The sequence below is a fragment of the Lytechinus pictus genome, chromosome 10 (assembly GCF_037042905.1).
Source record: "Lytechinus pictus isolate F3 Inbred chromosome 10, Lp3.0, whole genome shotgun sequence".
Classification (NCBI taxonomy): domain Eukaryota; kingdom Metazoa; phylum Echinodermata; class Echinoidea; order Temnopleuroida; family Toxopneustidae; genus Lytechinus; species Lytechinus pictus.
Window position 1 is genome coordinate 26042714 of NC_087254.1, and position 23701 is coordinate 26066414.

At 35.2% G+C, this 23701-nt stretch overlaps 1 protein-coding gene across 1 annotated transcript; it reads right to left on the reverse strand.

The window, feature by feature from the left end:
• Window positions 1–1056: 1056 nt before the first annotated feature.
• Window positions 1057–22755, reverse strand: LOC129269379 (ras-related protein Rab-37-like). Its single transcript, XM_064106077.1, has 6 exons — window positions 22657–22755; window positions 18104–18145; window positions 11074–11193; window positions 9109–9231; window positions 7091–7167; window positions 1057–3581 (listed from the first exon to the last, which is right to left on the reverse strand). Exons 1-6 carry the CDS (start codon window positions 22753–22755, stop codon window positions 3479–3481), a joined length of 564 nt encoding a protein of 187 aa, XP_063962147.1. The 3' UTR covers window positions 1057–3478.
• Between the last annotated feature and the right edge of the window lie 946 nt (window positions 22756–23701).

Sequence of the window (23701 nt, forward strand, 5' to 3'; positions counted from 1 at the left end):
CCCATTATTCTCAAGTCTTACTTCACTTCATAAACTGACCAAGTCATGGTCATTTGACAGCATTAAAGACTGTTATAAGAACCAGAAATCAGAGACAGAAAATGTCATGAAGGTCTCACATACATGGGGTCAGACGTACATATTTCATGGAATTGCCATTCTGAAGAGTAATTCCTATAATGTAAAAGTGTTAAACCCAAAGTGATGTACAATGTAGGGCATTGCCTTGGTGTCCACCTCGATCAACTGAATTGTTGCTCTTAAAATTCCCCTATTACCGATGTTGGTTTTTAGATTATTTTTCAAAATATTTCCCTGCCTTCTCAAGGGCTTAGGGCGGGGGCTTTCGACCACTTAGCCTTATTCAGCAAGTGAGTATATAAAACTGAGCTTAATTCAAAGTGTCTTCACTAGGCTAGCACTGCAGTAGGACTTTTAACTGGTACTCAACAACTGCCAAAAGGCTGATATTAAAAGCTGTTTTGGCAATTGGCAGCCTCAACACAGTCACGTCTCATCTGTGGTTCATGTGCAAAATTGAAGTTATCACAGAAAGAGAGTGCCGACCCTGTCAGGTTAATATCTGGCCAGATTTATGTCTATTAAGTTTTCTCTTTCAAAAAAATACTAAAAACCAAAAATTTGAACATCAGACCAAAACAACTCTTGAAGTCCTCCAACTGAAAATCACACAATCCAACTTTTTGTGTGTTTTGCCATGCCTGGATACATACATGTATATACAAAACCTATACTGGACTTTACAAATGAAATCATCTGATGGGTAAAATCAGAATGAAACAAAAACCAAAATAAAAATTGGATCCAATATTAATGCTTCTAGTATGTGTAGACAAGGTTTGCCAGGAGCACACAAAAAGAACATGCACATACTGATTTGAGGCCTCTTCCCAAAGAGATTCTTATCGTGTATGGCAACCAGTACTGTGATACAGCAATTGCATCACAAAAGAGCAATTACAATTACAGTATCTTTCCAGGGATGGACCCACCAATACAGTATAAAGGGAGCACATTTATTATTATTTTTTTTTTGGGGGGGGGGTGACAGACAAAAAAGGTGTTCACTATCAATAATGGACCAATTATCATCATCACTTGTACGGAACAGAGTAGCACATGCCCCCTGTGCCCTCTGAATGTAATTTCATTACGTTTCATTTATTTAAGCACGGGGCCAACCTCAATCAGCAGGCTGTAGAGTTGTACTGATTGCAATCTTCCAGCTGATCAAGGGATCATGTCTACCTACTTTGATCTACATTGTCACTGCACCAATCAATGCCAGAGTTGTCACTATATTCAAAGGTGTGATCATCATGATAGTTCAGCAAAAAAGAATTTGAGACTGCTTGACCAGTCTCGCTAACACCATGCAATGATTGCAGCGTTTCTCATTCAAAGTGATTAAAAACCTCACTTAAAACATTGTAGTTTTGTTGGGGTCTCACTTATAATTGTGTTGATTAATTCTTATCAGCTGTGCTTGAGATTCATTGTTCAGTTAAATATTTCCTTAAAGGTCAAGTCCACTTTAGAAAATGTTGATTTAAATCAATAGAGAAAAATCAGACAAGCATAATGCTGAAAATTTCATCAAAATCACATGTAAAATAAGAAAGTTATGACATTTTGAAGTTTCGCTTATTTTTCAAAACATAGTTATATGCACAATTTAGTCACATGCAAATGAGAGAATCAATCACTATTTCTTTTGTTTTTTATTGTTTGAATTACACAATATTTCAATTTTTACGGATTTGAAAATAAGGACCAACTTGACTGAACCATAAAATGTTTAACAATGGTAGTTCCACATGTTCAGGGAAAAGTAAAAATTTGTTCTTAAGGACAATGAGGAGAAAATTAGAATATTTGACATTTCATAAAATAAAATACAAAAGAAATAGTGAGTGAGTGATGTCATCAGTTCCCTCATTTGCATACCGACCGGGATGTGCATATAACTGTTTTGTGAAATTAAGCGAAACTTTAAAATGTCATAACTTTCTTATTTTACATCCGATTTTGAAGAAATTTTCAGTGTTGTGTTTGTTGGATTTTTCTCTTTTTATTCAAATCAACTTTGTGTTGGGATGGACTTGTCCTTTAAATGTTGAATCCTCACTTGAGTTAGGAAAGTGTGCTTGACCAACATGCCTTTCCTGATAGGGAATGTTAGGGATGCATGTATTCTCAAACAGATGAATTGTACACCATTATTTGTGCATGAAATACATGTACATGTAATATCCCATTTCTATATCAGAGTTCATTCAAATTGAAAAAGAAAGCAATTATTTTTGATAGAGTAGTTAAACTTAGTGAAAAGTCTTCCATTTTTTTTATTCATGCTTCAAAAAAATTCTTTCATATTGTTACTGGGGATATGTACATGTAATTTTTTAATAAGCATCTGTGTGGTCAAGTAGAAGAAAAAGAAGAAAAATACTGAATAAATAACAACAGTACATAGAGAGAAATGAAATTTAAATACACTTTCTAAATACGGTACACTTTGGGCAGTAATAATCAAAATTTACCTGTATGCACTTATTATTCTTCAAAATTTAATACCAGGAATAACTAGCACAGAAATATACGAGATCTCAGACTTTCCTATGAAAAGGAAAACTCACATGAGGGGTGCAATAAGAATTTGATTAAGACTTTGAAAACCAATGAGCAAAGAAATTGCTTTCCTCATAAAATATGAAATGATACTTCTTTTCAAACATCGCTCCTCACAAAACTAATGAGCTACATGCATCATGTTGCACGTTCACATTGTGAAGTACTGATATGTGACTATACAAAGGAAACATTCATCTTTACTCTTCAAAGTTATGCCGTCTTCATGAAAGCTTCCTTGCCTTCTTCCAAACAAATCTGACACAATCCCAGTACAATCTAACATTTACAGCCAATTTGTAAAGTAAAATCTTAAACAAAACCCTTTCTATGTTTACCATACAAATCAATCATCTTCACAATTCCTTCCTATCCTCTCAGATTGCCAATTTGCAGGTTGCGTCTTGGAGGACTGATCAATGTGAGCTCCTGATGAATGGCAGTGTCTGATGTTCATACATGTTTCTTCTGTAGCTTTCCCAATGCTGTAACTACACACTATTATTACATGTAGTGAGGATAATGATGATGATAATAATGATGATATTCCATCGCGCCATGACATACATCTTTTCAGTGAGGTTTATCCCAAGTCTTCAATCAATTAATCCATCCGCAAACAAATCCGTGCATCCGTTATCACTAATCAATTCTGTTTTCAATTCTTGAAGATTGACCAGCCAATCAGCTCTCAGAGTCTGCAAATATCTTCCTTTGACACCTCCCACTGCCTGCATTGCCAATTTGAGTAGTATCCATTGTGTCACTTTGACTGGCAAGCACCGGCAACCACTCAGGTTATAGGTTAGACAAAATGATGATAGTTCTATGAACAACAGCCCGATGGCGTCTGCTTTTGTTGTTCCACAAATTCTCGGACATTGAACTTTGGGTCATTTGGCCGTCTCGTCTTCTTCATTTTCAAGTCTCTGTACGGAGTGGAAAAAGTTTTGAAAAAGCCAGAGTAAATTCATACACTAACATAAAATTTTTAACTTCATGTATTTACAGTAAACTCAACAATGACATTTACAATATCTTCTTTTCGTAAATGTTAAAGTAAATCTTTCTAGAGGATTTCAGATTTCTATATTTTAAACAAATCAAAGTCTATCCAAGTCTTGGTAAAGATTCAAAATTCAGTGAGCATTATTAAATCACTTTCATTTACTGATATTTTCAGAAAATTTTAATACTTCTGTTGATCAGTGAAGCCCCTCTCTCAGTATTACACAATTTCCTTTTGACATTTAAATTTTCAATTTTCCCTTTTATTACTTTGTTTTCCTTCTTTTTTTCCCCTTCCACAGGGTTCTTTATTTTCAAAAAGGCATAGTTACATGGTAAAACATTTACAATTTTTCCGACAAACATTAAATAAACATGGTATATACATAATTCATAATAATGATACATAGACATGTAGTCAAACTGACTTATTGTACAATCAAGTTGTCACAGCCAAAGCAAATTTGGCAAGAAAAAGGGGTCTGATACATATAACTAAGAAATAAACACTGGTAATAATTGTGTTAATGTGACAGATTGCCAGCTTGTTCAAAAAAGTTTCTGAAATGAAACCATTTCTTTCTGAACTTATTTGCTCTGAAATTTGTTTCATAAATATGTTTTTCATTTCATAATAAAGTTTTAAAGCCGATATAATTGAGGTAAATAAAGGTAACTCTTTTTTCAATTTGGCTAAGTATGTCTCTTTTCTTACGATCATCATGACACAGTTAAGAGCATTATTATTTGTACCACAAAATCCAAAAAATTTGTTTTCATTCGTTAATACGATCACCACTCGAGTATTTTGAAATATCCATGATTCTATTCTCGACCATATTACATTAGAGTGAGTACAAAGGCAAAATATATGCATAATTGTTTCATCATTATCAATACAAAAAGTACATTTCATATTTGTTACTATACCAAATTTCAACAGAGAATCTTTCATATACAATATTTTGTTTAAAATTTTAATTTGAAACCATCTTAAGTTAATATCCATTGTTGCCTGAAAAGGAATCAAACAAAAAGCAACCCAAAGGTCATCTCGAAAACCTAACAGATCTTTCCAGCTGACAAGAGCCTTACATTCTTCAACTTTAAAGTTAAGAAGGGAGCGATATATATTTGAGCAACCTACACATTAGGCCTGGGACTTTCGGGTTTTTTTCTTTTCGGGTACCCGTGGTAATTTTCGGGCGGGTACCCGGGTACCCGAAAATCTTGTCGCTTGAAATATGACTAGTGGAAAAACCCCATAGGTGACGTCATCAAGCCAATGCGATGCAAGCCAATTTATGAATGAAAATATAGTAAGCATGCGCATTTCAAGCCTCCCTTGCCCCACGCAGTATTCCATCGAAACAAGTCTGCAATCCTTTGTCACCTCGTACCAAAATCGACCTAGAATTCCACTTTTCTATATTTCATATGAATTATAACAGGTATTCTCAGAGGATCTGTTTTCTCACCGATACCGCACAGGTAAGCAAATTTTTATTACTTCTTGCTTTTCCGTCAAGATCTTACGAAGTAGCGTCGATATTACATGTGTTCATGAGTTTGTAGAATCTATCGCTACGTGAACAAAGTCAATTGATTTCCGGGTTTCAGAGCGTCAAATGCGCCAGCCAATCACGATCGTGTTACCATTTTCGGTTTATGATGAACTGAAAATGGTAACAAGAACGTGATTGGCTGGCGCTTCGTATGCTCCGAAACCCGGAAATCAATTGACTTTGTTCACGTAGCGATAGATTCTACAAACTCACAAACACGATGCAATATCGACGCTACTTCGTAAGATTTTGACGGAAAAGCAAGAAGTAATAAAATTTGCTTACCTGCGTGGTATTGGTGAGAAAACAGATCCTCTGAGAATACCTTTCATAATTCATATGAAATAAAGGAAAGTGGAATTCTAAGTCGATTTTGGTACGAGGTGACAGAGTATTGCAGACTTGTTTTGACGGAATACTCCGTGGGGCTGAGGCTTGCAATGCGCATGCTTACTATATTTTCATTCATAAATTGGCTTGCGTCGCAGTGGCTGGATGACGTCACTGCGCTGCAAAAGAAACATGGCGACGATTGAACGATCTCAGTCACATCATCATCATTTGAAAAACTAGTATATTTATGGATATTTTGAGGGTAATTGGTGAGATTTAAAATGAGACTTGTGTACTTTTGTGATGAATTACAATCATGTCTTACACTACGCAATACAAATCAAATACATGTACGTTATACTGGTGAGCAATTTTCGGGTATCGGGTATTGATTTTTCTACCCGGGTACCCGAGGCTTCCGGGCGGGACCCGGGTACCCGGGTTTTAGTCCCAGCCCTACTACACATGTTTTCACAACAAGGTGCAGAGCTTCAGGAATGATCGGTTCAATAGATTTAGTAATTATATGCGAATCTGTGGGAAAACCAGACCTAATTGCGTCACAAAGACCGTAATACTGTAGAAAATTGGTTTGTATACCATAAGCACGTTGGAATTCAAAGTATGGAAAGAAGGTACCATCTGTTCTAAGAATGTCATTAACAAAATGTATTCCTCGTAAATCCCAAGACCTGAAATAGACTGGTTTGTTATTTATTTTTATTTGATGATTATTCCAAAGAGGCTGACAGGCTATGTCATCAATTAACAATTCAAGCAAGTCTGACCAAACAAGTAAAACTTCTTTCCAAAATGGATTACTTAATAATTTATTACTTAATAATTTTACACAACCCTTTTATTCTGATAAATGAATTTCCTTTTTCTTTGTAAAATTTCTTTACCACTTTTATCATGACTGATTCACCTTAAAGGACAAGTCCACCTCAACAAAAAGTTGATTTGAATAAAAAGAGAAAATCCAACAAGCAAAACACTGAAAATTTCATCAAAATTGGATGTAAAATAATTTATGGCATTTTGAAATTTCTCTTAATTTCACGCAACAGTTATATGCACATCCTGGTTGGTATGCAAATGAGGGGACTGATGACATCACCCACTCACTATTTCTTTTGTATTCTATTACATCAAATATGAAATATTCTGATTTTCTCCCCCTTGTCATGTGAAATTAAGTTTTATTCCTCTCTGAACATTTGGAATTAACATCGTTTAATATTATATGGTTCAGTCAAGTTTTGCATTATTGTCAATTCTGTAAAAATTGAAATATTGTTTATTTAAAACAATAAAAAACAAAAGAAATAGTGAGTGATGGACATCATCGACTCTCATATTTGCATATCACTGAGTTGTGCATATATTTTTTTTAGGCAAAACTTTAAAATGTCATAACGTTCTTATTTCACATCCGATTTTGATGAACTTTTCAGCGTTATGCTAGTTTGATTTTTCTCTATTGATTCAAAACAACATTATTCTGGGGTGGACTTGACCTTTAAACTTACTTTGCTACTGCTATAAATGCCAAGTCTACATTGAGCCCTGTCTTTGCACTTGTCTCCATGTATGGAATACTGTTATCCTATTGAGAAAAAAAAGAGTAAGAGATTGATCATCAAAAGCTTTTATGGAGAAAAGCATAAACACAAATGGAAATTCAGTTTGTCATGAAGAATATGGTATTCTGTCATCAATTTATATTAGATTGACACTTTGATTTCTACTGGTTATGAACGACTGTAATTCAAATTAAAATTGTCTTATTCTCTCAGTAAAATCATACATGATACAAAGTTAAAATATGTGAATTACAAATCGGTGAAGAAATCTGAAATGGCATTATGATTCAGAGTTGTACTGAGGGGTATCAAAAAATCAAAAAAGGGGGAAAAATCCTTATACTTTAATAGTCCGACCCATAATAATGGTAATAACAATCAAAGCACATGGAATAAAAAAAGAACAATAATAGGTAAATGGTAATAAATAGTCATTGATAAACTAATGAAAATCACCCCAAGCATGGCAGCCATGATGGCATGTTTTCTTTCACCAGTGAATTTATCCACATTTTAAATAGATGGAAAATACAAAATATGACAATTGTTCTTTGGCTTGTGATTTGATGATACTAGGAGTTTTTCTTGTACAAACCAAAGGAATCACAATGCTTCTGACACAATGACTTCACAGTCCTTAGGCCAGGGAAAACCACAAGAAAGGTTTTTTTTCAAAGCCCCATAAATGGAGCTATTCGTAAGCAAAATATCCACCTGGTAAGCCGTGAAAATGTATAAAGCTTGCATTGGTGTGTTTTTTAGTTCATAAGCTTTTGATTTGTCAATTTCAATTTTGAGTCTGGTCTGGGAAGAGAGAGTAATAAAGAGAAAGGAAGAATTAGAGAGAGGACAAGAAAGAGAAAGGGAGGGGCAGAAAAAGGAGAGAGACAGAAGTCAACATGAAAGGATGCCAGACAAATGACCTGACCATAGAAGAAAAATAGGATAGTGAGAGAGGGAGATAGAAAGAGAGAAGGAGGAATGAGAAAAATGAGAAGTTAACTATTTCGCAATATGAGACTTGGAATTGAAACTGAAATGGGACCTGTTTCGTCATCAGCAATTTCCCCTAAGACTTTCTTCATTATACCTTTTGAATAGTAGGCATATAGTGGAGGAAACACCAAGGAGATACTGCAGTATCTGCTCTTTTATGATGAGCCATGTCTGTTTTTTGCAATCAGGATTACAATTACCAGGAGAAGAGCGTGGGCAGGGGAAAGGAGCGCTCTGGTCTCATGTGCATTATCTATTACTGGCATGTCTGATTGTGTACATGTACGTGGGAGGGAGAGTTCTGGGCAGACATACAGATGGCGAATGGTAAAGGGAGATGGGGGGAGGTGAAGTGTAAACAGAGAATGAAGTGTTGCAATACATCATAATTTGACAAATAGAAGTATTTAATACGCTTGTGTATGATAGCAAACATACCTCCAGACAAGGTGGGGAATAAGAGATTTGGTAGAGGGAGAGAGGATGATAGAGAGGGGGGGGGGGCGGGGGAGGAGGGGTAAAAATAAGGAGACAGTGAGGTTAAGTGTGTAAATGTAAATGAGAGAATGGAAGTGGAGAGCAATTGAGACAGAAAACGACATAAATACAGAAAATATAAAGAGAGAGGGAGAGAGAAAAAATAGAAAGGAGAGGGAGGTGCACAACAGGGAAAGGGGGGGGGGGGTAGGGTGGTCGTAGACTGATGAGATAATCTGACATGTCTAATAATTCATTCTTTTATTCCAATATAATTTGTATAGAAACCAGAGAGAGCAATATAGAGAGTTGCAGAGGGGTTGTAAGCAGGAAATTGAGAGAAAGAATTGGAATGAAGTTTCTGATATTACTTGTTCATGTTAATATCAACAAATAGTGTCTGGTTACATAAATATCTGATGAAAAATTAATAAAGAGAAAAGGTTAGTTTATTTCTAAATATACCAGCAAAAATGAAACAAACACATTACCCTTCCTAATTTCTCAGCTTCTTCCCTCTTTACTGCTCTTTCTGATGTCATATCAGCTTTGTTGCCTAGCAACATGACGACTACATCATCATTGGCATATTCGTGAATTTCGCCCACCCATGCCTGGAGTGATAAAAGGGAGAAAACAACAAAATGGAAAAATTAAAATATATATAAGAACATTATGATTACACAAGAATAAAATGCACCACAATTTCATATGAAATATTTGCTCTGATCACCAAAAATGTTTTTCTTTCATTGTGATGCAATGCAAATGTAATATCTATTCTTTTGGGCCAATTCACACACATACAAATGCTACTAGTAGGCCTGATTAATAGTATACTATGGATTAACTTCACTGAAAGTAGACCTGTTTCTGGTGAAATGAGGGATACACATGTATAGATCTCATATAATCCACAATATCTGAAAGCCTAACACACAGCAGAAGTCATTAACTATATAAAAAAAAAATCAAAACATAATTGTGGTTTGCCATACACTATGCTTGAGAATGCCCAGTGGACACAGCAGATAGTAAAGCTTGTGAAGGTCAACCCACAACACAATGGGATTATCTTTCATATTTACTTGTATGCTTTAAAAACTCTAATGGGATGTTGCAAGAAAGTTGCAATCAATTGCAAGTCTTAATTTAGGTTACAAAATCAGTCACAAATCTGGCAATTAATTGCAAATCCACACTAATACTAGTCTGCTTCTTACATCTATTGGTAAAAATAAATTTGATATGGTTATAACTGATCTATCACTTGTAGATTAGCAGCAGAAACTTGCGATTGATTTCAAATATTTTCTTGCAACACCCCCAACGTAGATATATTGATGGATTTACGTCCACTTTAGAGTTAACCTTAAAGTTTGCAATAGTGAACACAGCAGTAAATGGATATGTGATTTTGATTTAAATCCTGGAAAAGATTTTTAGGCCTAATGCTTTGCCTACTGCCTTAAATTAAGCTGATCAGAGTTCTCTTTGCCTATTGTAAACACTGTACAATGTATGATTCATTGTTAGATTACATGGGGGGAAGCTAGGACTAATCAAAGGTGAATGTTACCTACCGAGCTCATACATAAATACACTGAAAATCACTGAAAATCTATTCATTTTGCACATGAAATTGACTAGGGTACATGTACATGTATTTGTGTGTATATTGAAATACGGTTCTATGACAATTATTCCCTCTAAATTCAACACCAATGACCAACTTCAACCCAGGGATTAACACTATATCATACTCTAAACCCAACCCTAAACCTAACATGAACCCTATAGCAACCCTAACCCTGCATCTTAGTCGAAATTAAGTCCGGAGCAAATGTTGTGTCACTTGAAATACATGTGGTGTGATAGCTGCAAAAACAATGAAAATATACTTTATCCAAAATCAAAGTCCCAATGATCACACATACATGTATAACACACAACTCGCACAGACACAGACCAATGGAAATTTGGAGATAGCAGCCTGCTTAGGATTATAGAAAATTTATACAGCTGCTCTCAAGGGCGACAGGCTTAACTATTCTATTTCCATCAAGTGTTCAGCGGTAGAGTGCTGCCCTGTTTGCCGAAGGTGTAAGGGAGACGGCACGAATATATCTGTTTCACACAGCGCTAGACGAACGCTTCAATAGGTGGGACCATGGGTGGGGAGAAAGAATTGATTAGGTAAACAGAGCAAATAGAGGAAGAATTAATGAGGAAGCCAGGACATTTTACTCATACGTGTAGATAATCTCTCACATTACGTTTCATGATTCAATGATTCTATAATAAAGTCCTACTTTGAAAACTAATTTTCTTTAAATTTACAAAATCTTATGAAACAAATAGGCGTACACAATTTTAAAAGTGGGGGGGGGGGGAACAGATCTCCCCAAAAGGAAATATTCTCAAAATAACCAACCAAAAGATGTCATATACCATACCCGTATATTTTCAAATGACTGCCTATTTGTGACATCAAAAAGTAGTAGAAGCGCATGGGCATCTCTGTAGTATGCATGTGTGACACTTCGAAACCTCTCTTGGCCTGCTGTATCCCAGATCTGTAATGAGATAGAAGAAAAAGTGAGTGATAATGAGATGTAAAGGGCCAAGTTTTAATAAATATGTGCAGGTACATATATGTGACCCATACCATACCAAAATACAGTAAAAATTGCTGAGCAAGTTTTTCTGTAATTACATGCAGCTCAATACTGTACCTGATCTTTTTGTCTACTTCTGTCAAATTTTGTTGTTAAAGTCATATCAAAACCAAGATACAATAATTTCATTAACACATTTATTCCGGACTGCTGCTAGAAGCTTTTAAAATCAACTTGAAGCTGGCACAGTATACACGTGCCACGCTTGAGTAAACCCAAACCTCATTTTCTCCTTATTCACTGATGGCCTCCCTGAAGTTCTTCTTGGATCAATGTAGTGTGGGTTATGATTCATCAATTTTGACAAACTCTTTAATTACTGATTGGGCTATCTTTTTTAATAAATTTAATGAATTGCAAAAACCATGGTGGTTGGCTGGTGCACACTTTTTTTCCCTACAAGTATGTCTTTATCTTTGTTTACGAGTGTTTCATCATGTTTCTGTGTCATTCTATATGTTTTGTTTTTCTGTGTGATTCAGTCTCAATTATGCAGTCACATGACTTTAAAAAGTTAAGTAGGCCTACTAAAAAGGGATCCTTATCTACAAGCATTCTTCTTTAAGGTTCTGACTCCACATTTCTGTTTTAAGCACTTCATTCATGTGGTGTATTACTTGAGGATATTTGTTAATTACATGTACATGAGTACATGTATATTTCATACATATCCATGTATGTAATTGTAAAAGCTGTTCAGCATAATCATGTTATTATATCAGTTTTGTAACATTATGGATATGGAAATAAAACCTCATAAAATGAATGGAATTGTAAATGAACACTGTACAACTGACTTTGAGAGGTGTTGATCATGGATTAACTTCATTTCACTGCCCACTTGTCTCCATCTCTCCCTCCTCTGCTCAACTAACTAAAACAAACAACGATCTGCTTTTTTTGTACAACTTGTATGAACATGTAATACATTGCACTTGGACAATAATGTTCAATGTCAGGCTCAGGGCTGCCAACCTTAATTGTAAAACAAAATCCCATTCTTTATTTCTTTTTATCCTATTATCAAAACTGAAATCCTATTTTTCTTTAAAATTTTTGAAAAAACATACAAAATCATTGTTCTTACAAGTTCGAAAATTTATAGGGGAAAATCCTAGTGTCACTTTCCCCTTAAAATTCCTACTACAATGTACATGTAAGTAGGGTAAAATCCTACTAACTGGCAGCTCTGCAGACCCCCTTTCCCATTGTACATTATTGATAATACATCAACACTTATCAATACTGGAATGGAACCTTAATGAATTTTCCCTCTTTGATTATTTAAGGATGTATGAAAGACACCCTATTGTTTGAATATTTAATTAACATGGCACAGTGATAGTGATACAACTGTATACCAGCAGCAGACTTTACATTATAATCAAGAAAAAAAATCCTTTTATGTCTAGTATGAGAGTTGAAAAAAATACAGTCCATTCTACCCTGCACGACTTATTAAAGTCAAACTGCAATTTAAGCAGGATAATTGCTCAAGCTGAAGCAAATTATCTGAACAGATTATGCAAAGCATATTCATGTATTCCTTTTCTTTTTAAGTCCAACAAATTTGTGTAATCCTATGAGATTTGACTAGGGCAGACTCACCTACATTTCATTTCGTTATTAGATCAAGATCTACATGTACATTTTCTCTTCTGTACAGAAAATATATGGAGGCCTTACCTCAAATGGGATTATTTCCACAATCACAGAGGAAGAATTGAAAACATTGTTTCTCATATTAATAGCAAATCGACTATTTAAAAATATAATCAAAGATCCCATTCAGTACTAATTACTGTCAAACCTGCTGTAGCGGCCACCTGTGTATAGTGGCCACATGCTATAGTCGAGGCCACTTAAAATTTCCCCGCAGGAAATTCATGTGTTGTACAAGTCTGTTAAAAAAAACCTGATTTTACAGAAAAAAAAGAAGATTTTGCAGAAAGCAATAACATAATCATTCTGTAAATTCATAAAACAGGAATTTGTCTGCAATTTATTAAACAGAACAGGTCTGTTTAAATAGGGGAAAAGGGTGTTTTATTTAATAAGGAAATTTGTAAGATTCCATACACCAAATACCAATTTCCTGTAAGATTACCCAATCTGGCTAAAGATTACAGGTGTTCTCGAGACTCTGCTGCAGGAACTTCTTTTATTTTAAGGATAAATTTTCTAACAGTGTAGACCCTGTCTATAGCGACCACCTGTCTAACATGAACAGTGGCCACTCATTTCATGTCCCTCTGTAGTGGCCACCAAAAATCAGCTTCACCAAAACTTTTTTACTCCAACAGGACTTAGTTGAATAGGCCGCTATACACAGGATAGTACTTTGTATTAGGCATTGATTTTATAGTATTCATTACTGCACAGAGGTGAAAATGTAATTGGGTAGTGGGGCCAACAAAATCCAAGGCCAAATGACAATATTCAAGACCTGATAATATTTCACCAACAAATAAGCTTTACCAATCCAGGTGATGGTCAGTGAGCTTACTCTCATTACAGGGTTCCCAGCCCATCAGAGAAATCAGGGGAAAATATTTCATTTTTTTCCAGTCAGGGAAAAATTTGATAAAAAATACCTCAAAATCAGGGTGAAATGCCTAAAATGAGAGGAAAAATCAGGGAATTTTGATTAGCCCAAAAGTCGAAAACATGGTAGTCAGTCAGACTCTGTTATATTTTGTTGCATATAAAAACAACATCCATTGAATGACGGGTGATGGTGGTACTAAAATAGTATACATTGTTGTTATACTGAAAATACATGTAATTCACTGCAACAACTTTTTTTTAACTTCATCAGGGAAAAATCAGGGAGTTTTGTTTTCTTGGAAAGCTGGGAACCATGCATTACCTACATATACATTACATAGCAGAGAGAGAGAATAACAGGATAGCACAAGAGGCTACCAATGGTAGCAATTCTGGTGAGGGAGGGGGGGATGTGCCCCCTCCATTTGATTGTCAAATACAGCAGCCTACTATGGGAGTAGGTACATGTACCCTCGTCCCCCTTTAAAAATCTCATAAAACCGCTGCCTGTGTTGTATGTAATGATGTTCATCCTTCACTAGCAAAGACTTAAAAAATTCCTGTGGGTTAGAAGATGGCTATTAAATAGACCAATCTTTGCCCATAAAAGTCTGTTGCAGTGTGGGCAAGCAAAAGCCGGCAGAGGGGCAGACACAGCGATGGGGCTTGCTCTTGCTCTGTCTTTTGGTGTATGGTTTAGCAATTTATTTTATTGGCCTACATGTGTACATTCTACATTCTACATTATCACAATCATCATTATCAAATGTTAATGTTATCATCACCATGACCATTACAAAAATAGGTGCATTAAAAATGCATATAGACCTATATGTACCATTTACATTCACATCTTTTAAACACACCTAATCAAAGTACAAGTTGTTCAAGCAAATGGACTCCTGGGAACAAACGACTATTACTTTGATATGTCCCCGACAACATGCGGTCTGTACTTGACATTGTAGAAAATGATGCAGTCGTGTCATTATAGCCAGTCTCCTGGTTATTGCCCACATGTCATGGGCATAACAGACGAGGAATGCCACTGTGAATGTGATCCAAATGTCAGTGTATGTTAATCAAGGGGAGTACGGCACTCATGCTTGCTCTCTGCTTCTAGAGTCATGGAGCATACAGAAGTGATGAGACAGAGTATAAAGAGACAATGCTAGTCCATGAGATTTTTTTCACATTTGATTCAACCATGGACCTACTACAAAGTAGTAGTAGGTCCATGATTCAACCAGCAGAAATAAATTCTAGCTGTGTTAACAATCATGAAAAGAATTCGAAGAGAAATTCTAACTGACGATGAGTGATTAAACTCTCCATTTATTAGCAAATAAAGCATTGCACTCTGCCACAGTGCCAGTAGACTTGGCTGTTGTTTTTTTCCAGCAGTAATCATGCCCAGGTATATAATACCTGCCCTGGCAATTAGTTTTCTTCTTCTACGTTTACTTCTACAGTGGTTTTCATTATAGCCTCTTCACCAACTGGAGGAGGGTTTATTTGCCTCCATGCACAGTAAATTTATTTTTTATTTTTTATTTATTACATACATCATCTGATAACAAATGCATGTAGACCTGTATTCTCAAAATCGTTGTTCAAGTGCTGCAGACTCCTGAATTCATACATATGTAATTTAAGTATTAAAGGGACAATGGCAAACAATATTATTTTTGTAAAGTACTGATAAAGGACAAATTACTGGATGACAGGAAGTTGATTTAATATCTGCAGATTACATTACAGTGTACACAGTGTATCATACAGACTCCATTAGTCTGTGTTTATCTGCATCTGATTATCAGCCTAAATTTATTGCATTGTTTAAAAGCAACATCTCAAGTTTAAAGCTTTCTGTTTTATTACCGGTAATTGCAAAAGCATTACATTGGGGGATGAAATATTTGATGTACTGTTTTTATATCATTTGTATTGTCTTGATGTAGGCCCTTTTTGATGTATGGTCAATTTTCTACCTACAAAAACAAACTTAAATGCAAGGAAATGGGAGAGAATTACTAGTAGGTAATTATAGATTTGTAAATAAGGAATAAGAGGTATGGATGAAAGAGGGAAGAAAAGGGAAATGGGGGTACTTCCCCCGTAATATTTGTTTCACAAGCTTTCATATACACATACTGTTGGCATCCCACTACAGGTCATTAACTACATCTAGTAGTGCCTTAAAGTTATTCAAGAGATCTAAAAAACACATTTTAAAATTTATGTCTATATATGTATATGGTAATGTTTATATCTAACACACCATTTAATTTTCAGTACACAAACAAGAGGTTCAAACAGAGCATGTAAATGTAAATATGTTTTAAAATGCAAATATGTTATTTTTCAGCACAAGCAATATGAAAGAAAGGATAAGGGAAAGGGAAAGATAGGCATGTACATGTACAGTAATAAAAAATGCAAAACATTTTTAATTACAGACAGATGAAACATTGAAAAAAATCACAGTGGAAAAGACAATAGAGATTGGAATATCAATTTCTAAAATTAGGAAAATGGTTGAACAAAAAAAAAGAAAGGATATTAAAGGGACAGGAAACAAGAAAAAAAAAAGATGAAATACAAATCAATGACTATTATAAAACTAACTATTAGTATTGAAGTATTGTGAAAAACAGAATGCAAGAACGAGATAAAGGAGTGCGGGGGTGTTTTTATGGAGAGAGATACAGTACATGCACATGTAATAAGCAATAGGCTGGCTGTGTACACTCGCACTTATGTGGGAGTTGAATACACCCACAGACTGGCAGTGTGTGTGTGTGAGCCAGCGCCAGTATAATGATGAATGGTGGTACGCTGCTGGTTTGTACAGGCGTACAAAAACTGCTTTCAGAGGCTAACTAGCCGCTCTCATGAACATGTACCAAGAGCATGTAGTGGGAAGAGTTCATTTGCTACCAGGAAAAGAGATGCAAGATAGAGAAGGAAATAGTGTATCGTACATGCATGGGGAAAGTGATAGCGTTGTGCATACACGTATGACGGGAGAGTCTGTATCAATGCACTAAAGTCAAACGCATGTTGAGTTTTGTCAATTGCACCCAATGTTTGAACTAACGGATGAATTTTCCACCACTTGTATGGTATTTCATATATTTTCTTTTCTTGAAATGATTAGAAACTATACACTCACCTTTGAAGGCATATGAAAATAATATTTGCATTTCTTTTCTCTTTTTTTTTGCCTACGAAACCTTGTGGTGCCTACACAAAGCACAGGGTGGGTCCTGGGTACATTAATTTGAAAGGAATGGGAAACAAGATCGCCTATAAAAGAAGAAATTTTTTTCTCAATCGAATACACAAGTGACATATAGTTTCATAAAATCACACCTGTCTTTAAATAAATTCTCCTTTCCTCCTTTTTCATTTTTTTTCTCACCTTTTTCTTCACTACTTTAAACATCATGCCAGGTTTAAGGTGCACAAATTTTTATAAATTTGTGACTATTTTTTGTACATGTAAATTAAAAGTAAAAATGTACAATTTATAGTTGAAAAATTACCAATTTGAATGATAATATCTGGTTAAATCCGGTTATTTCAAGATTATCCATTTTCCTGAATTACTTGAAAAATAAGCAACTTCACTTTTAATCTATCATGTAAAAAGTGTATGTCCATATCTACTGTAGATAACACAATAGGTGGTATTGTGAAACCTTGATTAATCTCTGAAAAATAACATAAATCCTAGCCATTCCAACAAGAAGAGGCTGACAGAAAATAAATTTGCAACACATGCTATGAGAGGTTTTTTTTTTAATGCCACCAATAATGCTCATTTCTCTCACAATCAATACCACATTGATCTACAATAACATTGAAAGTTTTTCAATTGCACATCCAAGGATACATGTCTTTATTGAGGGCTCTCAATTATCATGACGCAATGGGAGGGATAATCATCATAATTGAATTTGATAATGACATGTCTGATCTCCTGTTTGTGATTATTAGTATTGCAAATGAAAACAACCATTAAAGCTGGTATGTTGATTGCGGACTGATCTGTTGTATGGCTTCAGTCTAGTTTGTAATATGGCAGTAAAACTCTTGTATTGACCCTTTTTGAAAATCTAGAAATCGATATGAAAATACAGGTAGAATACCTGGTACTGTAGCTGTATTGAGGTACATGAACTGTAGTATATGCTGTACTGCACCTTTAATAAACAAAAGAATGAAATATAGAAAGTGTCAAAGACGTTATGCTTACCTGTAATTTTACTTTGGCTCCATCAATGTCAACAACTTTATTCTGAAATGTAAAATTTAGAGAAAAGAGGAGGGTTAAAGTCAGGAGTGATATTAAATAGTATAATAGTAAGCATGAGCCAGTATGGCCATGTCTATATATTAAAACTTCATACTGAAACAGAACAAAGCTATTAACTTTCTATAGTAATAGTTTTTTAAAATATCCACATGTGTACATGAACAAAGCGCGAGATCATATTTTCTTATTGTAGGCTATGGAACAAACACTATTTATAGTAATTGGCCAATGATACAAGTAAAATATTTACAAGTACGTGTAGGCCACCACAACTCATATATCAATGAATACAGTTTCCAAATTTTAGAAACAACTGCCAAGTTCACCTGAACTGCATTAGAAGAGAGTGAGTACATTCCCCAAATCATGCAATTGATTGTACAGTAGTTTATATGTATGAAGAGGCTATAGGATTGCAGAGTGAATACAATTTAAAGTTGAAAAATACATTTTTGAATTGAATTGAAGGTTTTATTATCATTTCATCGCAGCCAGTGGCTGAATTGAGAAAGATTTACAAAGTAAAAACATAATATATAAACATAAACAGTGAAATACTTGATTAAAATCATAACTGCAACAACAGTGAAAGTAAACAAATATTTTTTGAAAGAAATGTCAATTAACCAATTAATATTCTAGTAAACTTTGGAGACATGATAAACCAAATACTAGTACAAGCAATGTGTATTGCTGTGGTACTGTGTAATATATACATTTGTTTTACCCAAGCAATGCCATCCGTACATGTACGCTGGAAGGAGGGGAAGAACCCCCTACCCTTCCATTTATAATCAAAAGGATGATTTTTAAATTTTAATACTAGACCTCTTTTAGTGACACTAAAATTATCCAATAACTTCTATTTTAAAGAGAACTTTATGATTCCATAAATTTCTTGTTTCATGTCCAGTTTTCATCACAAAATTCCTGTGTTCGTTGCTCATTATTTATACAAATCAACCTTTTGTTTAATAAGGAGATAAACTTTTGAAATTCCATACCTTTCTTGTTCATGTACGGTTTTGATTGTGTGTTCGAGTGATACAGCCACTGTACACTATTTTTATTTTGTTCTATTTATTTCACGCAAATCATCTTGTCGAAGTGGACTGACAATCTACATGATGTACATACCCTTTACCAGTCATACTAGGTGAAATCGATGACCCAAATATTAACAATCTTTGATGGATTTTCCTAAATCTTCACCAACATTTTCATTATTTATTTTTTATTTTTGCAATAAACTTTTTGTCAGGGACCTCAGGGTGAACTTCCCATTTAAAGGCCATTGTAACTCTCTGGCCACCTTTTGCTTTCTACCAGTCCAGTAGACTTAAGTTACCCCCTAGAATAATGCTGTCATTGGCCTGTCTTCCCATTACGAGAGGACAAGACAAATTGCAAGCTTTAACTTAAGGAGAATTATTTCTAGATGGTAAAGGATGGCTTATTGAAGTATCTTGTAAACAAGAGATCAATGGAGAAGCGATGGGGAATACATGTATGGGGCAAGGGAAATTAAGAAAGAGAAACTGGGGAGTGGGGTAAGGAATAGGGAGGGAGATATAGTGCAGAGAGAAAAAGAGAGAGGTACATGTAGCAAAAGGGAGAGGGACAGATCTGAAGAGAGATAAAGAGAGCAGTGAAGATGGAGAGAGTCAAAGAGAAAGAGACACAGAGATGATATATGGAATTTGAGAAAAAGGTCACAGGCTAATGAAGAATTATGAGAGGAAACTTTTACAGCACTTGGCATAAACAAGCGCATTTTTCTACCTCCGTGCTTTAGGCACAAGAAATTATAAAATCCAAGAGCAGTTTTTAACCGGTGAAACTGAAGACATTTTTTTTTGTAGAAGGGAGGGGAGAGTAACATGGTACACATGCATGGCAGGATCATGAATGCTACTCTTAATACTTCAAAGCATTTTTTTTTTAAATAGGATATCTCAATTTCCATGGCCACCTACACATTTTACTCATATTAGATTCAAGTTCAGACATACAAAGTGAAACTTGGTTCTTTACAAAGTTACCTATTAAAACTAAACCCTGATTTCACTCAAAATGAAAAGCTATTATTCCAACCTTGGTCATAAAATGTGTTGGATATGTGAAAAAAAAAGAATAAACAGAATTAAGAAAGTATGAAAGAAAACAGACAAGCAATAAGAAAGTTATGACTTTTTAAAATTGAGATCCCTATGTATTGGCAAATGGGTAATTAAATTATGACAAAAGGACAAGGAGAGCTTTCCCATAGACCATGTACTTTATCAGGTGGGTGTTTCATAAAGCTGTTTGTAAGTTAAGAGCGACTTTACGAATGACTGGTGATCCTTTCTTGTGGTAAATGGTATAATCATTGGCGATGGTTTAGCGTGTAAGAAAGGTTCACCAGTCGTTCTTAAAGTCGCTCTTATCTTACAAACAGCTTTATGAAACGGCCCCCAGGGATTTGTGGTCTTCTCCTAAGTATATATCCCCCCAGGGGCAGTATTATCAAAATGTAACCAAGGTAGCATATTTTGTATGTCCCCATGAAAGAAAAATATAATTTGAAGTATTAAAAACTTCTGAAAAATGACATTATAGCCATTTTAGACATTGAAGTATTACGTGGAAGAGTAGTCCTTAATTGCCTTTAATACATCACAAATGTGGCCAATATGAAGTCTCCATGGGTATAGTGATATTAACTTTTAAAAATTGATAACTTTCTTGTTGTTTGTCCAATAATGTTAAAACTTTCATGTATCAGCTTGTCTGATTTTTTTTCTTTTACCTCTAAAAAACAACTTTTTATTTGAGTTGGATTCCCCTTTAAGTTCATAAATTGATAAGCTAATGAAAGGACACACCTCTTGCACACACATCAAGTATGACACACTGCAAACTAATTAGAATCCTTGAATTTAATCATCTTTTTTTCCCTCTTTACATTCAAATTAATTGCTCTTCCTACATGTACATGAAACAAAAGTGAACATTCATGTCTGCTTTATATTATCAAATCGGAGGGTGTGATAAGGTTACTGTACTGTCTATTATTAATTGACGACCTTCAAAATTATCTCCTCCTGCATACATGTACATGTATAGGATGACTCGTTTTCACATTTTCTGCAACTGGATACCAATGCAATGGGTATCAAATGTGTTAGTTTTCCTGACCGATGGCTACAGATATACCTGTATGGAGTCTTTGAGAATCTAATGAATATTCATTTATATTTGATATAGGTTTGAATTCACTGTCAGACAGATCTAACAATAATGTTTATCATGAAACATGTTGTAATGTACTGTAGTTATGCGTGAAACATGTTATCTAAAATGTAATATCTGTAATTCTGTATGGACACAAATTTAAATATAACAACCCAGATCCCTGACTTTTTAAAGACATCTGTAAAAAAAATGCTTTTCCAGCTTAGCATACTGGCCCGCATTCACAAAGGTGGTTTTTAAAACCATTGGTTGAACCCATTGTTTATGCAGAATTCCTGTATAAATTACGCGTATTTACCATGTATATTAAAAAATGTCCAAATAATTTTGATGCACCCTTTGTTACAGTATGCCAAATTGACGCCTGTTGCCATGGTTATCCACGCTTTTTTATTCATGAGACCACTGTTTAAAGAGTGGACTCATTAACATACATGACTATAAAAAATAGTAAGCAAAAAATTGATGTGCACAGCGATGCACTGTACCAATATATCCTATCTCATGTTAATATCTTTCATTGTCTTCAAATAAAGAAGAATCAGTGGTGATGAAAAATCAGAACGTTTTAGTAAGTAATTGCCATTTAAAATATTTATGTTTCTTGGAATTATTACTATAGAAAATAGCATGAACACACCCTGTTTCATCTTACCACTTTACCCATCTATCACACATCATACGTTCACATCTCCTGGGTTCTCCATTATAATTGTTTTCTTGTTCTGCTTTATACAGCCATGATCTCGAGGGTTCTTGTCCCAGTTGTCCTCAGCTCTCTAACAAATCACCCTCTTACTGTATATTTTCAGTTTTGATGTACATGTACATGTACTGTATGTCTCTTGTGACAGTGATAGCTTTATCACTTTCATAATGCCTATAAACTACAACTTGGGAGCTGTTTGTAGCCCTGCATGTTAGCCTACATAGTTCGAGGCTTACATGGTATTGGTACTACGTACAAGGCACTTTCATGATTTTATCATGGAGCTATTAAACACAGGAGATCCTTCTTCCAATTCCTCTGTTAATCCTTTGTTATCGCTTCCTTCTGGTGAAGGAACAATATCGAACATTAATCGGCGAGCCGCCAGGCGTAAGTAAGAAACTGCTTATGTAAGGTGATAAGCCTGCTCGTACAATCTGAGGTCAGTGATTTTTTGAAGGTCCCTGCGAAGCACCGCCGTAAACGACGTTCTTCCACATAACTTCCTTCAAGCTCTGTTTTTTTTCAAAATCGAAACACGACTTACTGTTCTTCCAACATCCATACATGTATCTCTTCGTAAGGATTCCTGATGTACGTCTTTGATGTATGGTTGAACTTCTGAGATGATCCCCTTTGCATACATACCAAATACGTTACAATCTGATTCAACCCAGCCACAGTATGTACGGAGAAAGTTGGATATTAATCATTTATGTATGTCTGTCTTTCTTGCTTTATTTAAACCTTTTCCTGTAGGCTCCTGTCTTAGAAATTACAATGAGGGGAAAAAACATACTTCAAACTTGATTTTGATGGTAAGATTTTTTGTTCGGTCGTGTTCGCCTTGAAAATATAACGACGAATCTACGGGGCATTTCTACGGCGATTGTTGCATCATCGAGTATCCTCCGATGCCCCACGTACTCCTATTTGTGTAAGTTGAAGGTGAGTGTGATGCCGGAGCTCCGAGCTCGCGCGCTCAGCTCATTCACACAGTACACTAGTACAGGCCTCAGCTCTGGACCATTTCGGAAAAAATATTAGAATTGACGCATTTGAAGCTCTATAGATCTAGACCTAACTTTTATGATATTTCGTTGATTATGATCTGTAAATTCTGAATGACGGTGTTTTAAATTGCATTCAATCAACTTTCCCTATCTGATTTACGGGCGGCCAGCCCCTGTAACTGTGAAAGTGCCGTGATGGACCACCCTGCTGTGAGGGGATTAGTGGTGCCGCCACATGGGGCAAAGCGTTCGAGAGAGCCAGACCTCCCTCTCTGTAATAGCTCCATGATTTTATCAAAAATCATGTTCAACAGTCAGTCCTCTGGACCAAGCTCAATGCAGCTAGGGCCTCAGTGATTTTTTTTCTCAACAGATATCTCTCTTAGTAAGAGCTTTTTTTCTGTTTTTTTCTCTTTAATACAAGTCAGAAAACTATCAACTCACTTCCTGTGACTCTAAATTTGTTTCATACATGATATCTTGTATTTGCCCCTGAAGAGTTTATATATCAAGGTATGGGTCACTGTTCACTGCATATTGGTAAGAGCAAAGAGTAGAAAACAGAATTCAAAATTTGAT